The sequence below is a fragment of the Pseudopipra pipra genome, chromosome 3, assembly GCF_036250125.1.
Source record: "Pseudopipra pipra isolate bDixPip1 chromosome 3, bDixPip1.hap1, whole genome shotgun sequence".
In the NCBI taxonomy this organism is placed as follows: Eukaryota; Metazoa; Chordata; class Aves; order Passeriformes; family Pipridae; genus Pseudopipra; species Pseudopipra pipra.
Window position 1 is genome coordinate 77,763,033 of NC_087551.1, and position 15,012 is coordinate 77,778,044.

Consider the following 15,012-nt stretch of genomic DNA (forward strand, 5'->3'; position numbering starts at 1 on the left):
AATCAAAAACATGCCAGGTGCTTTGCAAAACAGAGAACAAGAAAAATCCCTTTCCAGAAGAGATGACAGCCTGAATAGAAATGACATAATGGCAGGAGACAAAGGAAGCAGAAAGGGGAAGCAAAACAAGAGTTATAACCATAAGATCATGAGATTGGTTTGGAGGCACAGTGAACGCTATGAGGCATTTTTTTAAAGCGCATAAGGACTGTAGTTGGGATTAGAGAATGGAAATGTAGAAAAGAAGCATGGAAAGGAATGGAGAAGAAGGGAGGAACAGACTGGCAACAGAAGGAAGAGTAAACAGAGGTGTATGGGAGAGGCCAGAACACACACCTGACAAACTGAGGATTATGACTAATGACAAGAAGGAAAGACCACATCTGAAGAGCATGATGATTTCAGGAGGATGGTGAAGCAGGACATGGCGATGCTGCTAGGGAGAGAAGAGCCAGCAAAGCTGCCCTGGAAGCCTGCCCTGGAAGCTCCTCATGCTAACATAACCCTGCTTCCCCATCTTCTTTCTAGCTCCCCTCTTATACACAAAATATGTATATAGAAGAGCAAAGGAGAAGGAGAAGCAGCTAAATAAATCCTTTCCAAAGATCCTGCTGGGGAAGAAGTTTAAGCTGGGATGATACAGATTTGCTCCTACTCTTGCTGCTCGTGATAGCAAGAGGCAGAGAGCATTCATTCTGTTAGCCATTCTCGTGCAGACAAATCAATTTGAGTCTTTGCTTCTGCTTACTAATAGGCCTTGTTGAGAAATAGCAAAATTATAATACTCCAGCCAGTCCAGGACATTTTAAAATGTCCTTTTATTCTAGAACAGAAAGAATATAACATTCACAGAGAAATGGAAACAGGGAAGAAAAATTCTTGAGCAGTTTGTTTTTAAAGCTGGAAATAATCATTTCACTATTACAGAAAAATATAAGGTGAATTTTACTTATTGTAAAAAAAGTACATTTTATAACTTTTCATGAAAATTTCTGATAAATCTGGGAATTATTTTAATTATGGAGGACTGGTTGTTCTGTTTTCTTTTTTTTTTCTAGAAAATTGGTGTTTCTAGAAGGGAACTGGGAAATTGCCATGTTCAGTCTGTCAGACATTTTAAAATACTCTGATTTCCAAGATAAGAATTCTTCAGGAGGAAGAAAGCTGCTATGTGGCCAGTCTAATCCCTTCCTCACTTCCTTCTCCTCTGCTTTGGTGATCAGACATGTCTAATTATTGGTCTGCAAAGAGCAAAACCAGTCTCTATGTCTCCCTGAGAAAAGGCATTTTGCCAACTATTTGAAAAATTTTTAACTGGATCTGCTTACAGGAAGTCACTTTTTTGCTGCAGATTATTTCTCCACTTAAATCGTCCTCAAACCTCTTCCATTTTGCCTGGAAAAGTTTAACAGAAAGCGCACTGGAAAGGCTCAGATCTTTCTGTCTCCAGTGAAACTGTTTTGGAACACAGTTATAGCTTAGCCGATGTACTGGTATGACAGTTGAGAGACTACTGCTGTTAATGGAGTACTCTATTACCTTGGCATATATAGACACTTTTCACTTGATACTTCTGGCTGCAAAGTATTGATGTTTAGGGTATTATAGGTACTTGTGCGTTATATTTTTTCTTATAAGTTTTAGAGGACAGTACTGGATAAATTTTTCCTCTCCTTCAGGGTAACACAGCTTTGCATGAGTCATTCATCATGAGTGTACACCAGAGTGATATGAAGTTGGTTGTTGTGACACCTTATCAATATTACTCCCATTTTTAGTCTCTTTAGCAGTGGAATGATATAAGTATTGCCTAGTAGAGACAATGGCCTCATTTAAGAATATCTTGATGACTCTGGATAGGATTCAAATAATTTGTCTGAGTGCAGAGGAGACAAGTGTAAGTCATAACTGAAATATTACCAAAAATCCTTAACTGGTTGGGTTGTCCATCATTTGCTTGAAGATTTTGGTAAATGGTGGTTTACTGGATTCCCAAATGGCAGCAATGGTCAAGCACTTTTTTAAAATTTTTTTTTCAATTTGAACTTTGTTTAAGTTAATTAAACTCTTCTCATCTCAGGGTACCATTTTAGCATTTAGTAGAGGTTTACAAGACCTTCTCTGTCAGTGTAGAAACCTCAGCTAGTAAAGAACATACCAGGTATAGAGTCAACACAATCTCAGTAGAGCTTCAAGAATCAGTCCCACCTCAGTAATTTCTCTCCACTGTTATTGAAATAATACTGGATTTAAATCATATAGCCATGATGTCAACTTACCAAAATCTACTCTGTCTAGATTATTTTTCAATCAAATGTAGCTCAAAGTTTTATAGCAACCGACATATCATTAAAAAAATGAGATTGCAAAGTAGTGTCATAGTATCTCCCCATAATACAGAATTTTTTTATATATAATTTTTACATATTTGAAAGAACACCATTAACTCAGTTGCATACACCTTTTTGCAATAATAGACTCAGCATAAAGCAATATCAAAACACAGTTAATGTTTCTACTAATTTTATTTAGCCAAGCTACAGATTTTGCATAATTTTGCCACTGTTTCTGGTATGATGGCAGATCTGGAGGTTATGTATACCTGTCTTTTGGCTCTGAGAGAGGATTCAGCTGTGTGGCACCTTCCCACCCTCTGCTACCAAAAAAAAAAAAAAAATTCAATTAAGAAATGTGGCATAACCTCTGAAAACTGCAGTCTGACCTACCTTCTGAGTTCAGACACTGAACTGGATGCATGATTTGGGAAGGGATTTAATACCAGCTACCTCAGTAGCCTCATGGTATTACAGGGAAAAGGTTGAAAAAGAGAAAAAGAGAGTATTATAATGTATCCTGAGAATAGAGGGCAGCATGGTTATTTTGTCTATATTTTTTCTTTTAACCTTGGCTATACTTTTCCTCCCAATCCTTCCCTATTGTTGTCTGTCAGCTTTTTTCAAGAAGACACTTGGTTGTGTGTAGCTACATCGACTCAAGCCCACATAACCCTATGTATCTGGCAGGTGTTTGACTTGGTAAGGGTACAGTTCTGTTGGACTGTAAGACCTCCACTGTCCCCTGCAGATTAGGGACACTTCAGCTGTTGAATTCCAGACATCTTCAGGGCTCTATATCCAATACGTACAGTTCAAATGCTTCCTAAATCAGGGGAGTGCGCTATGATGAATAGTTTGAATTTGTCCTATATCCTGTGAATTTACTTACTTCTGTCAGTCTTTCTGTCTCTGTCTTGCCCTTCTTTCTCCTGAAATAGAGTGGCCAGGGCTGCATGAATTATTCAACATAAGAGTGTATAATGTATTTATACAGTGATATAGCGATACAGTGTATTTATATATATGTTTTCTATTTTGTTTACAGTTTCTTTCCTAATCATCCAGATATCCTGTTTCGCATTTTTACTTGACACTGAGTACTTGACTTGATGTTTTCAGAGAGATGTCTAATATAATTCCTTATTTTTTTCTTCTCAAGCAATAGTTAATTTGTAGTCTCTGCCTGTGTATGTATAGTTAGACTTATTTTCCCCTTGTTCAGTTCTTTCTATTTTATCAAATTTCATCACCCTTTCATTGCTGAGAGCACTCAAAATTGTGAAATCATTTTCCAGTTCTTTACAGGCAGCTTCTGATTTAACTTTTAAAACCATTTTGTATCAATTTCACATCTGAGAGTTCTTAGATATCACATTTCCCTTTACTACTAATAAAAGTACTTTTACTTAAATCATTTGTTTAATTTCATGCCTCAGTCCAGGAATCTTTGCGTGCTCTTAAGTGCCCAGTGGCTGAAATTTATTTCTGTGTTTTTCAGGATGGGGGAGGAAGGACTCCAAGCTATTGTCATTTATGTTTTATTAATTAGTGACCTTTAAAGTAGACTTTAGACCTTCTTATTGCCTCCTGGTTCTGACAGAGTGGTTATACAACCTCCAGAGTGAAAAATTGCTAGGGGCTAGATCCATAAAGTGCATCCATCTAGGAATGCCTTTAGCCTCTTAGACGTCCTGCCTCCTTGCAAAAGCTATAAACACAGACTAGTCACGTCCCTCTAAACTGAGGGACATGAAAAAAGAGAAAACCTGAGTGTTTAGCAACAACCTCCACTAGCTCTGGCATGTTGAGCAGAGAACAGTCTGAGTGAACAGAAGAAACAGCCAGATGGTGGAAATTAAAGGAATGAATAGTGCACTGATATTGATATATTTTTCAACACTGCTTAATTCATGGGACTGTAAGGTTCTGTGAAATGGGAATTCCATCATCTCTCCTGCAGTAGTTGTTCCTCTTGTTTATCTCACTGTCTCCTGCAGTGCGCTCTAGCGCACCAGGTGTAGCATTAAACTACACCTCTGAGGTCACAATCCCTCTCTTTCTCTCTATCCCAGTAAATGCTGAATTTTCAGGGTTAGACAACAACTGAGTGAACTTCAGGGAACTACCCCATCAGCTTGAGCACTCAAAGCTGCATTTAGCCACTCCTGTTTTAGTGCAGATCTAAGCTGGGGTCTGTGTTACAATACTTGTGAAAGCAGTGACAAGTATTTGAACCCTGACTTTTCAAATCTGTTAAACTTGCTTGTGTAAAAAGGAATCACTCTATATATCCCATATCTTCACCCAAATGGCATTCTAATAATTCTACAAAACCCGTTCTCTGTCTACACATGTACTATGCCATGACCTCATGTGAACACTGAGAGTATGTAGACAGGTGAGTAAACCCTATGAATTATAAATATTCATAAGACACCAGAAATCGTATTTAGTGGGGAAAAGGAGTGGACGGCATAAGTGAACAATGACTGACACTTGGTTTTTCTCAAACTGAGTTGTATCCTGAATATTTGAGAGAAGGAATTAAGAGTGCATTTATTTATTTCTGTTTTAGAAACACCTCCACTTGCATATATTAAAAAAAATCAAAACAAAACAAAACAACAACAACAAAAAAACGCATCACAAATATGTAGTACTGACTTTATTTCCCTGTAGTTATGAAAGTAATTCCATCAAAAGCTATAGCTATACTTATCTGGCCAGTGACAAAAGTGAACTAACTGTCACAGGAGGTTTCCCCTGAGCCTCCTTTTCTCCAGACTAAACAATTCCAGCTCCCTCAGCTGCTCCTCATAATAATTGTTCTCTAGACTCTTAACCAGCTTTGCTGCCTTTCTCTGGACCCACTTCAGCTCCTCAATGTCCTTCATGTTGTAAGGGAGCCAGAACTGAACACAATACTCGAGTTGCAGCGTCTCCAGTGCTGAGTACAGGGGTACAATCACTGCCCTCATCCTTCTGATCACAATAATTTTGATAAAAGTGGAGATGCCATTGGCTTTCTTGGCCATCTGGGCACACTGTTTGTTCATGTTCAGCTGGCTGTCAACCAGCACCCCCAGATCCTTTTCCTCTGGGCTGCTTTCAAGCTGCCCCTGTCCTGTAGCACTATATGGGGTTGTTGTGACCCAAGTGCAGGAGCTGTCACTTCACCATGTTGAACTTCATCCAGTTGGGCTTAACCAATTGATCCAGCCTGTCCAGATCCCTCTATGGAGCCTTCCTGTTCTCCAGCAGATCAACGCTCCTGCCCAACTTTATGTCATCTGTAAAGTGACAGAGGTTACACTTGATTTCCTCATCCAGATCATTAATAAAGATTAAATAGAACAGGTCCCAACACTGTACTCTGGGGAACACCACTAGCGACTGGCTGCCAATGGAATTTAACTCCATTCATCACCACTTTCTGGGTCCAGCCATCCGGATATTTTTTACCCTGCAAACACCTGTCTACACCATGAGCAGCTAGTTTCTCACAGAAAATGTTGTAGTTAATTTTGTCAAAGGCTTTAGTAAAGTCAAAATAGGCACTATCCACAGCCTTTCCCTCCTCTACTAAGTAGGTCACCTTGTCATAAAAAGAAATCAGGTTGGTCAAGCAGGACCTGCCTTTCACAAACCTGTGCTGGCTGAGCCTGATCTCCTGGTTGTCTTGCATGTGCAGAGTTATGGCACTGAAGACGATCTGATCCATGACCTTTCCCAGCAATAAGGTCAGGCTGATGGGTCTGGAGTGCCCCAGTCCTTCTTTTGACCCTTCTTGTAGCTGGGCGTCACATTTGTTAATCTCCAGTCATTTGAGACTTCCCTGGTGAGCCAGCACTGTTGAAAAATGATGAAAAGCAGCTCAGTAAGCTCTTCTGCCGGCTCCCTCAGTACACTCAGGTGGATCCTATCTAGACCCCATGGGCTTGTGTGCACCTAAATTGTGTAGAAGGTCACTGAAAATTTTGCCTTGGATTATGGGGGCTTCATTCTGCTCCCATACATGTCTTTCAGTTCAGAGGGCTGGGTACCAAGAGAACAACTGGTCTTACTATTAAAGACTGAGGCAAAGAAGGTATTATCATTATTTTTTTAATGTTTTAATAGTTATTATAGTTGTAATTATTACTATTATTAAGACTGAGGGATTACCTCAGACCCGTACTCATCCTTTGTCACTGTACTCCACCCCACATTCAATAAAGGATAGAAATTATCCTTAGCCCCCTTTTTGTAGCTAATGTATTTATAGAAAGTATTTTATATTATCTTTTTATGGCAGTAGATGGATTAGGTTTTAGTTGGGCTTCAGCCCTTCAAATTTTCCTCCTGCATAACCTCATGACATCCTTGTAGTCCTCCTGAGTGGCCTGCCTCTTCTTCTAAAGATCATAAACTCTCTGTTTCTGTTATCTAACCTAACCTGCCCCTGACATAGCTTCAGGCCATTCCCTCAGATTCTGTCACTGGTCACCACAGAGAAGAGATCAGTGCCTGTCCCTCCTCTTCCTCTCACGAGGAAGTTGTAGACTGCAATGAGGTCTCCCCTCAACCTCCTCTTCCAAAGGCTGAACAGACAAGTAACCGCAGCCACTCCTCATATGGCTTCCCCTCAAAGCCCTTCACTACCTTTGTTGTCCTCCTTTGGACACTTTCTAATTAAGCTTAATATCTTTCTTATATTGTGGTGACCAAAACTGCACACAATATTCAAGCCGAGGCTGCCCCAGTGAAGAGCAGAGTGGGACAATCCCCTCACTCAACCAGCTGGTGATGCTTTGCCTGATGCCCCCCAGGACATGGCTGGCCCTCCTGGCTGCCAGGGCACTGCTGACTCATATTCAACTTGCCATCGGGCAGGACCCCCAGATCCCTCTCCATGGCACTGCTTTCCAGCACCTCATTCCCCCATCTGTATGTACATTCAGGGTTGCCCCATCCCACGTGCAGAATCCGGCACTTTCCCTTGTTGGAGTTCATGTGGTTGGTGATTGCCCAGTCCCCTAATTTGTCGAGGTCTCCCTACAGGGTCTCCCTGCCTTTGCGGGAGTCAACAGCTGCACCCAGTTTTGTGTCCTCTGCAAACTTGCTTGGTATCCCTTCGAGTCCTGCATTCAAGTCATTTATGAAGATGTTGAAGAGCACAGGGCCTAAGATGGAACCCTGTGGAATCCCACTAGCAACAGGTCACCAGTCTGATGTTGCCCCATTCACTACTACCCCCTGTGCCTGACCCATGAGCCAATTGCTCACCCACCACATGATGTGTTTATCCATCTGTGGGCTGGACATTTTTGAACAGAAGGATCCTGTGAGAGACGGTATTGAAAGCTTTACTAAAATCCAAAAAATTACATCAACTGGCTTCCCCTGATGAACTAGATGGGTTACCTCATCATAAAAGAAAATCAGATTGGATAAGCAGACCTTCCTCTCATGAAGCCGTACGGATTGGGACCAATGACAGCATTGTCTTTCAAGTGTTTTTCAGTACATCCCAGAATAATCTTCTCTGTAACTTTACCAGGCACTGAAGAGAGACTGACAGGCCTGTAGTTTCCAGGGCCCTCCTTCTTGCCCTTCTTGAAAATCGGGGCAATATTTGCCAGCTTCCCATCAGCTGAGACCTCTCCAGATTCCCAAGACCACTCAAAAATCATTGAGAGAGGCTTTTCAATGACATCAGCCAGCTCTTTGAGGATTCTTGGATAAATCCCATCGGGCCCCATAGATTTGTAGGGATCCAGCTCAAACAGCAGATCCTGCATAATTTCAGGGTCGACTGGGAGTTAATCATTCTCATGGTCGCAGTCCTCCAGCTCAGGGCACTGAGATCCCCTTGGTCCATCATCCGTGCTGAAGACTGAGGCAAAGAAAACATTAAACACCTCTGCCTTGTCTCTGTCCCTGTTTGTGAGATGACCATTGTCATCCTGTAAGACATTGATGATATTTCTATGCTGCCTATTGCCATTAATATTTTTGAAAAAACTTTTTTTATTGTCCCCCACATTTCTGACAGCTTCAACTCCAGTTGAGCTTTGGTCGCACAGATTTTTCCCCTAGAGTGGCAAGCACTATTTCTGTATTCTTTCCGTGTTACTTGACCTTGCTTCCACTGGGCACGCACCTTCCTTTTTTGCATTAATTCCAAAGAAAATATTCCTGTTCAGCCAAACTGCCTGCTTGACTTCTGACATTTGGGAATTGCCTGCTCCTGTGCCCATGACCCCACTCCTTATTTCTCCAAGAACTGAAAAGTCCGTCATTTCATGATTGCTGTGCCCAAGACGGCCTCCAACCATCACACTACCCCTCAAGTTCTGCTCTTTTTGCAAACAACAGGTCCAGTGGGGCATTCCTTAGTTGGATCCCTCAGAAGCTACATTTAGGAAAGTACTCCAGGAACCTCCTGGACTGTCTCCTCTGTTGTGTTATATTTCCAGTAGTTATCTGGTAAATTGAAGTCCCTCATGAGAACTACAACCAGCAAATATGAGAGTTCTCCCAGCTACTTCTAGAATATTTTGTCCACCTCTTCATCCTGGTTGTGTGGTCTCTAACAGATTCCCACCATGACATCTTCCTTATTGACCTTTCCTCTGACTCTTACTCATTAACACTCAAGCCTATCATCACCATCATTAAACTCCAGACAATCAAAACACTCCCTAAAATACAGGACTAGCCCCGATTGGTTATCCCTTCTGAAGAGATTGTTGCTAACCATTGCAGAAGTCATGTGGGTCATCCAACCATGTTTCTGTTATAGCAATTATGCCATAGTTTCCCTGCTGCACCATGGCCTCCAGCTCTTCCCCTTTGTTGCTCTTGCTGCATGCATTGGTGTAGATGAATAGGCAGGGAATTCTCTCGGAATTAATATTACAAATGAATTTTTTTAACCAGTGGACAGCAACTGTAATCAAAGCTAAAGTATCAAGGAAAACAAATTGGTATGGTCAGTTTGGAAGCAGGTTTTCTAATAAATGCAAGGAGTTGGTTATATGCTTCATTAAATATTTCAGCTAAGTAAGTGAAACTTAAGAGAAGATGCACTGTTGTCAACCAAAATTAATACTAATTTGGACAAGAATATCTCAAACCCTACTGTGGTAGGTATTGATAACTGGAGCCAGCAGAAATTTCTTTAGGCAGTTCAAGACCTACAATTTTCTTATTATATTTATATTTATACAAATTTTCAAGAATTTGCCAATTAATATGTAACAATATGTTGAACACATTCTTTCTGAAAACTTCATACTTTAGTGTTTTCTAATGTCTGTTGAAAACATGGTTTAAATCATAACTTCAACTTCTGACTTATAGAAACAATAGGCAAGGCTCATTGAAAAAGAAGTGCAGACTTTTGTAGATGAAACAAATTAGGCTTAAAGCTAGTGCAACATATTAATATTGTGTATCTCTGCCAAATAAAAAAGTAGAAATTTTCACATTAGTCCATTCAGAATTGCATTTTATCTGTACAGTTATCAGAAATGGTATATTCATTTTGATGACTGAATAGAAAATGAAGGATTTGGATATTTGTGTCATCACATTCTAATTATCACCAAAGCTGTGCATAATTCCTTATGCAGAACTAGACAAAATTATTGGATAAAACATAAAAAGGTCTTGCTCTAAGTTTACCAGAAATTTTCTCTATCTACCCATGAGTGCACATGGATATTCAAACACACATGCACAAATAGATGTGGAGAGTCCTGTCAAAAGGTCTTTGTTTCTCTACTCCGGAACTAGAGACATATAAGAATTAAACAACTTTTTGAGGAAGGCTTCGCCTTTGTGTGATATCTGAATCAAAATTTCACAGAAACCCTTATGTGTATAAAGACATAATTTTCTGAAATCCAACAAAAACAAGCACTGAGAGATGTAATCTGCATTCTTGCTTGCCTGTGTGTCCATCTTTTGCTTTCATTTTGATAATATCTTTATTTTCCACCTCCTCACTTCCATGCTTTTGGACAAGGTTAACAGAACTGCTGAATAACTGCATTCCCACAAGGGACCTAAGAAATAACCTCAAAATTTTACAATGTGTAATTTAAAATAATTAAATAATCCTTCTGTCACCCTTGAAAATAGGAGGCACTAGTTTCTCCACTTTCTGCCCTCATACACATTTTATACTGAAGTATACCCCCAGGAAAAACTAGTGCAAAAGTTCCGAAACCCTCATTTTTTATTTTTTTTTTTTTATCATGATTACCAGGGAAAATGAAGTTGGTGGGATGAATGTAACCAGGATTAAAAATATCGGGTGCCATTAAATGACTTTAAATGTAATGAAATCTCAAGGTCAGTTTAATTTCTTGTGTCTCCTTATCTCTCTGACACATAGTACTGTATCTCAGTAGCTGCCACCAACAGCTACCATCAGAACACTTGGCTAATTAGTAATCAGTCATGTCACTTGGTGTGATCTCATCCTGTCTGACTATTGAACCTGAGTGCAACAACAAAAAAGGAAATTGAAAACTTTTAGCAACTATGCGTTTAGTCCATGTATTTTCGGCAGTTCAAGCTTTAATGCCTACACTCGTAGGCATGTTTGAATTTGATGGTTTTGGTAGTTATTCATTTAGTAATAAAAAAGCATGACATTTAGCTACCAACAAAATAACCCCATCAAATGCTAAAAGATAAGATTTCTTAGCAATTCAACAGCATTACGATAGGGGAAAAGCTTTTAAATAAAATTCCTACTCATATATCCCTTCTCATCAGTACCATTTCAGCATGTGGAGTACCCATTATAGCTGAATGAAACCAGAGAACATCTCATTGCTGGGACGTGATCCAGAAAAGAGCTTAAGTACACACAGACTGTAAAGACAAGAATATCCCATCAAAGTTACTATATGATGACCCACATGATTAAAATTACACAGAAATGTAGATGCTTTTCTGGATTAGAGTCTAAGGCATGAGGCATTTAAGATCAGCCTTTCATGTAGTAAAAATATTTACAAATCTTTTTAAGAGATGACATATAAATAAAAATTACTATCTTGCCTTTGACTGCTAGACTCAGGACAACTTCATATGTGAAAATCCTGCACATTAGATGATCACTTTATTCCCAAACTAAGCAGCTGTTTGAAGTGGCAGTCCTAAAGTGCTAATCTCTGCTACCAATAAACAAAAGTAAATCATGGCAGAAAACTCGTTTATGTGCAGTAATCTCCAGAGGATTAGCATTTCAAGGGATCAGATTTCCTAAAACTCCTCTTTCCTGATAACAGCCTCTGCTGTGAGGTGACACACCAATAGGCATAAATTATCTAGAGCTGCAGATAAGCAGAGGCCATTTGGGAGTTCGAAGTGCAATATAAATAGATGCAAAACAGTAGGGAACTGGTGCTCATCACAAACCTCAGAAGGATTAGCAGTTCAAGCTCTGATTTCCTTGCTGTTGTTAGCTGTGATTTATCATCAGACAGTGACTGAGAGTCTGTCTTATCTGTGATAATTTAATGGCTTAATGGCAGTCCCTTTATCTGGGGGTCATAATTAAGCTTGTTTGATCAGTTTCCTAACAAGCACCTCGCCTGCATTTTTAGCTATGCCTATTTGTTCTCTGTGTGTAGCAGCATTTTTGTTAATTAGTATTAACAATATTATTGTTAACAATTACTGGTAATGATAACAATCTCTTAAAAGGATAGCATTTATCTGGAGGAAAAACACAAGTCAAAAAAGATGCAAGACTTTTAATTTAAATACATTTATAGGAGATATTAACTGCAGTCTCAGCATCTTTTTGGCTTGTTGGATTCAAAACTAATTCATATACATAACTGAATAAAATAATTTTAAGTTGAATCATTTTTCTCTGGTACAAAATTAACATTAATTTGAAAGCTGACTCCTATCTTACAGTGTATTTACTGTCTCTCTCTATCAGCCTACTAATTAGCTATTTCTTTCACTCTCATGGGAACTTTTTCAACAAAAGGTGAATTTTAAGACCTTATTATGACTGTTTAAAAACACAGTCATAAAAATTGTCATCAAAATGACACTTTAGCTGTTAAAATCACTACGAAAAGAAGCAACTAATTATTTCTTAAATGTACAGAATAATAAATATTTGAAAGGAAATCTAATATTTTATTTTTTAATATAATGCAGTGACAAAAAACCAACTGCATTAAATGTGGGTTGATTTGGTTTTGTTAGATTTTTTTCTTAAAGAAGAGCAAATAAAAAGAAACAAGTTCAGATTGGACACATTATTTCTTAATTATTGATGTAATTTTCTTAATGAGATACCTTGGAGGCCACATGGAGATGTGACTAGATTATGTTTTGATATTTAGGGAAACAGAATGACTGGCTGTAGAAAGACATCTAAAAAACTTCATCACATGTATGTAGACAAGAGGTATGTTTGTAATAGGTGCATTTATGTATATAAATCCATTAATATTTCCATTTGTATGAATTTGCACATCTATATATATTTTGTATTATACATTTGACTTTTTGTATACTTTTAGTCATATACATAAATTTATGTATTCACAGATTTATTAAAGTTTGTCGTTAGAATAGGTGTTATTTATCTTTTTAAGAAAAAATTAATGGTGGGACAGAGAATATATATGTCTAACTAAATTAATTATTTAGGTACTATAATTAATGCAGAAATACAAGATTCATTAGAGAGTGAGTCATTCCACTTACCTGAGTTGCTTGTTTTAGAATTGGATTAGTTTCTTTTCTTTCTCATAGCTATAGATGAACCCTAGGTGATGTGGCTAACCTTGTAGATGGTTGAAGGCTAGATGGGATGAATTCCACCCACATGAATGAAAGAAATAATAAATTTCAGAACGAGAATTTTGAATACTTTCTTATAAAGAAAGTTACTTCCCTATACTTTGCAAATGGAAGAACTGTCACAGAAGAAGTATTATACATGTGTGTGTGTGTATAAATAAATTTCCTGCCTCATGTAGAAAAAGGCTCACCTGAGAACTCTGAATACATCAGCCTTTTCCTCTGGATATTATCAAATAACCTATAGTAATATTGGTTAAATAGGCAAAGACTTGCAGGCAACTGCAAAGAGAAACAAAACCAAAAATAACAACACGTCTGTTCATTCTCCTACCCTGATAGTGCAATTTTACTGACTTTTGCTGAGTTTTGCAGGTGGGTCAGAAATGGCTTGTGTTCAGCTGTTTGGCAAGCAGGAATTTGATTTTAAGCTTGCTATCTGGCCAAGAGTATGGCAGAGGAATTTACTAGGAGTATTACAGACTGTAGTTTCGAATGAGCTTTGTTCCCCACAAAAACCTTGGTTCAGTTCTTGATGAAATCAATGAGAAACTTTTCACTGACTGTAGTGAGATCAGGGTGAAGGTGGCAGCCATACTGCAGCTACAGCTGGCAGTTGCCTGGGAAGATGAAATTTTACTGGACTATGAAACAAGCAAAATGTGTGAAAGATAGAAATGACAAGGTGTAAGGGAGATTGCAATGCAACACAGTGAAATCATTACCCAGTATCTGCAGCTAAGACCATTGACACCTGGGTGCTGAGCTGGCGCTCAGAGGCCTCGATGAGATAAGCCCACACAGTCATCAAGACATGTGCTTTACATATCTAACTTCACAGATAACTTTCCAAATCTAACAAGACAAAAATATTCCTTGATGAATATTATTTTTGTTGTTGTCAGTGGGTGACAAGTTTAGCAGATTTTTTCTGCCACTAGAACAAATTGTTGAGGATATATAAAATACAAATTCTTGCCCAGCTCACAGTGAGAACAGAGACAGCATCATGCAGTCACCACTGTGTTGTTAGTTGCTCACCAGTTAGTGCCAGATATAATATAGCCAAATAAATCTACAAGAACAAAAACATCATGAACTTTGTGAAATGCTGTGAAATGCTGAAGCCTTAGTTTTAGGTTCACCAAAGGTTTCGGTGGATCTTGCTGTTGTCAGTCTAGAAGACAATAAATATCCTAAATATTTCTCATTGTTTTAACTTTGGCCGTTTCTTGCCACTACTTGCAGTAATAGTGCTCATTCTAAAAAGAAATAATAGATATTATAAAACAACTGCTCATGTGTCTGAAAAATGCAATAAATTTTCAGTTAATAATGCAATTTATTGGTTTCTGTCTCTGGGTTCATGGTCAGGATTAGAACTGGATTAAATTTGTTGGTTTGATTTTGTGTAGTTTTGTATGAAAATTATCAATATTTGGTAACATATTCAGTCCCATTGTTCTTCTAGCATTTGTAGCTTTAATAACATTATTTTATTGGCTATATGTATATATAAATATAAACATGTTGGTATACACATACATGGATACTGATATACAAACACATAAATTCTCACTTGTTCTTTGATGTACAAACAATTTTCAAGAATCTATTTTCACCCACAAACAACCATGTTATTACTGGAAAACAGTCCCAAATGTGATTTGAATACTTCCATTACAAAGATAAATTTTGTTCCCACCTGAATGTAAATGTTGTTTTCACTAGGTCAGATCCAATTCTATATGTATAACAAACAATCTCCTTGATATTTGAGACATTTATTATTACATTATGAAAATTTTACATAATATGGTCTTCTCATGCAAACCCCTGAATTCTATTT

The 15,012-nt window shown here is 38.3% G+C and overlaps 1 protein-coding gene across 5 annotated transcripts in view; it reads left to right on the forward strand.

Annotated features, from left to right (window-relative positions):
• EPHA7 (EPH receptor A7) overlaps positions 1-15,012 on the forward strand; it is a 194,448-nt gene that overhangs the window by 162,648 nt on the left and 16,788 nt on the right. For 4 of the 5 annotated variants that reach the window (XM_064649940.1, XM_064649946.1, XM_064649942.1 and 1 more), the window contains one exon: positions 1-15,012. This exon is cut by the window's right edge and continues 16,788 nt beyond it. In XM_064649940.1, the coding sequence (XP_064506010.1) occupies positions 1-196 (196 nt within the window). In that variant the 3' untranslated portion in view covers positions 197-15,012. The other variant, XM_064649948.1, reaches the window with a different exon arrangement.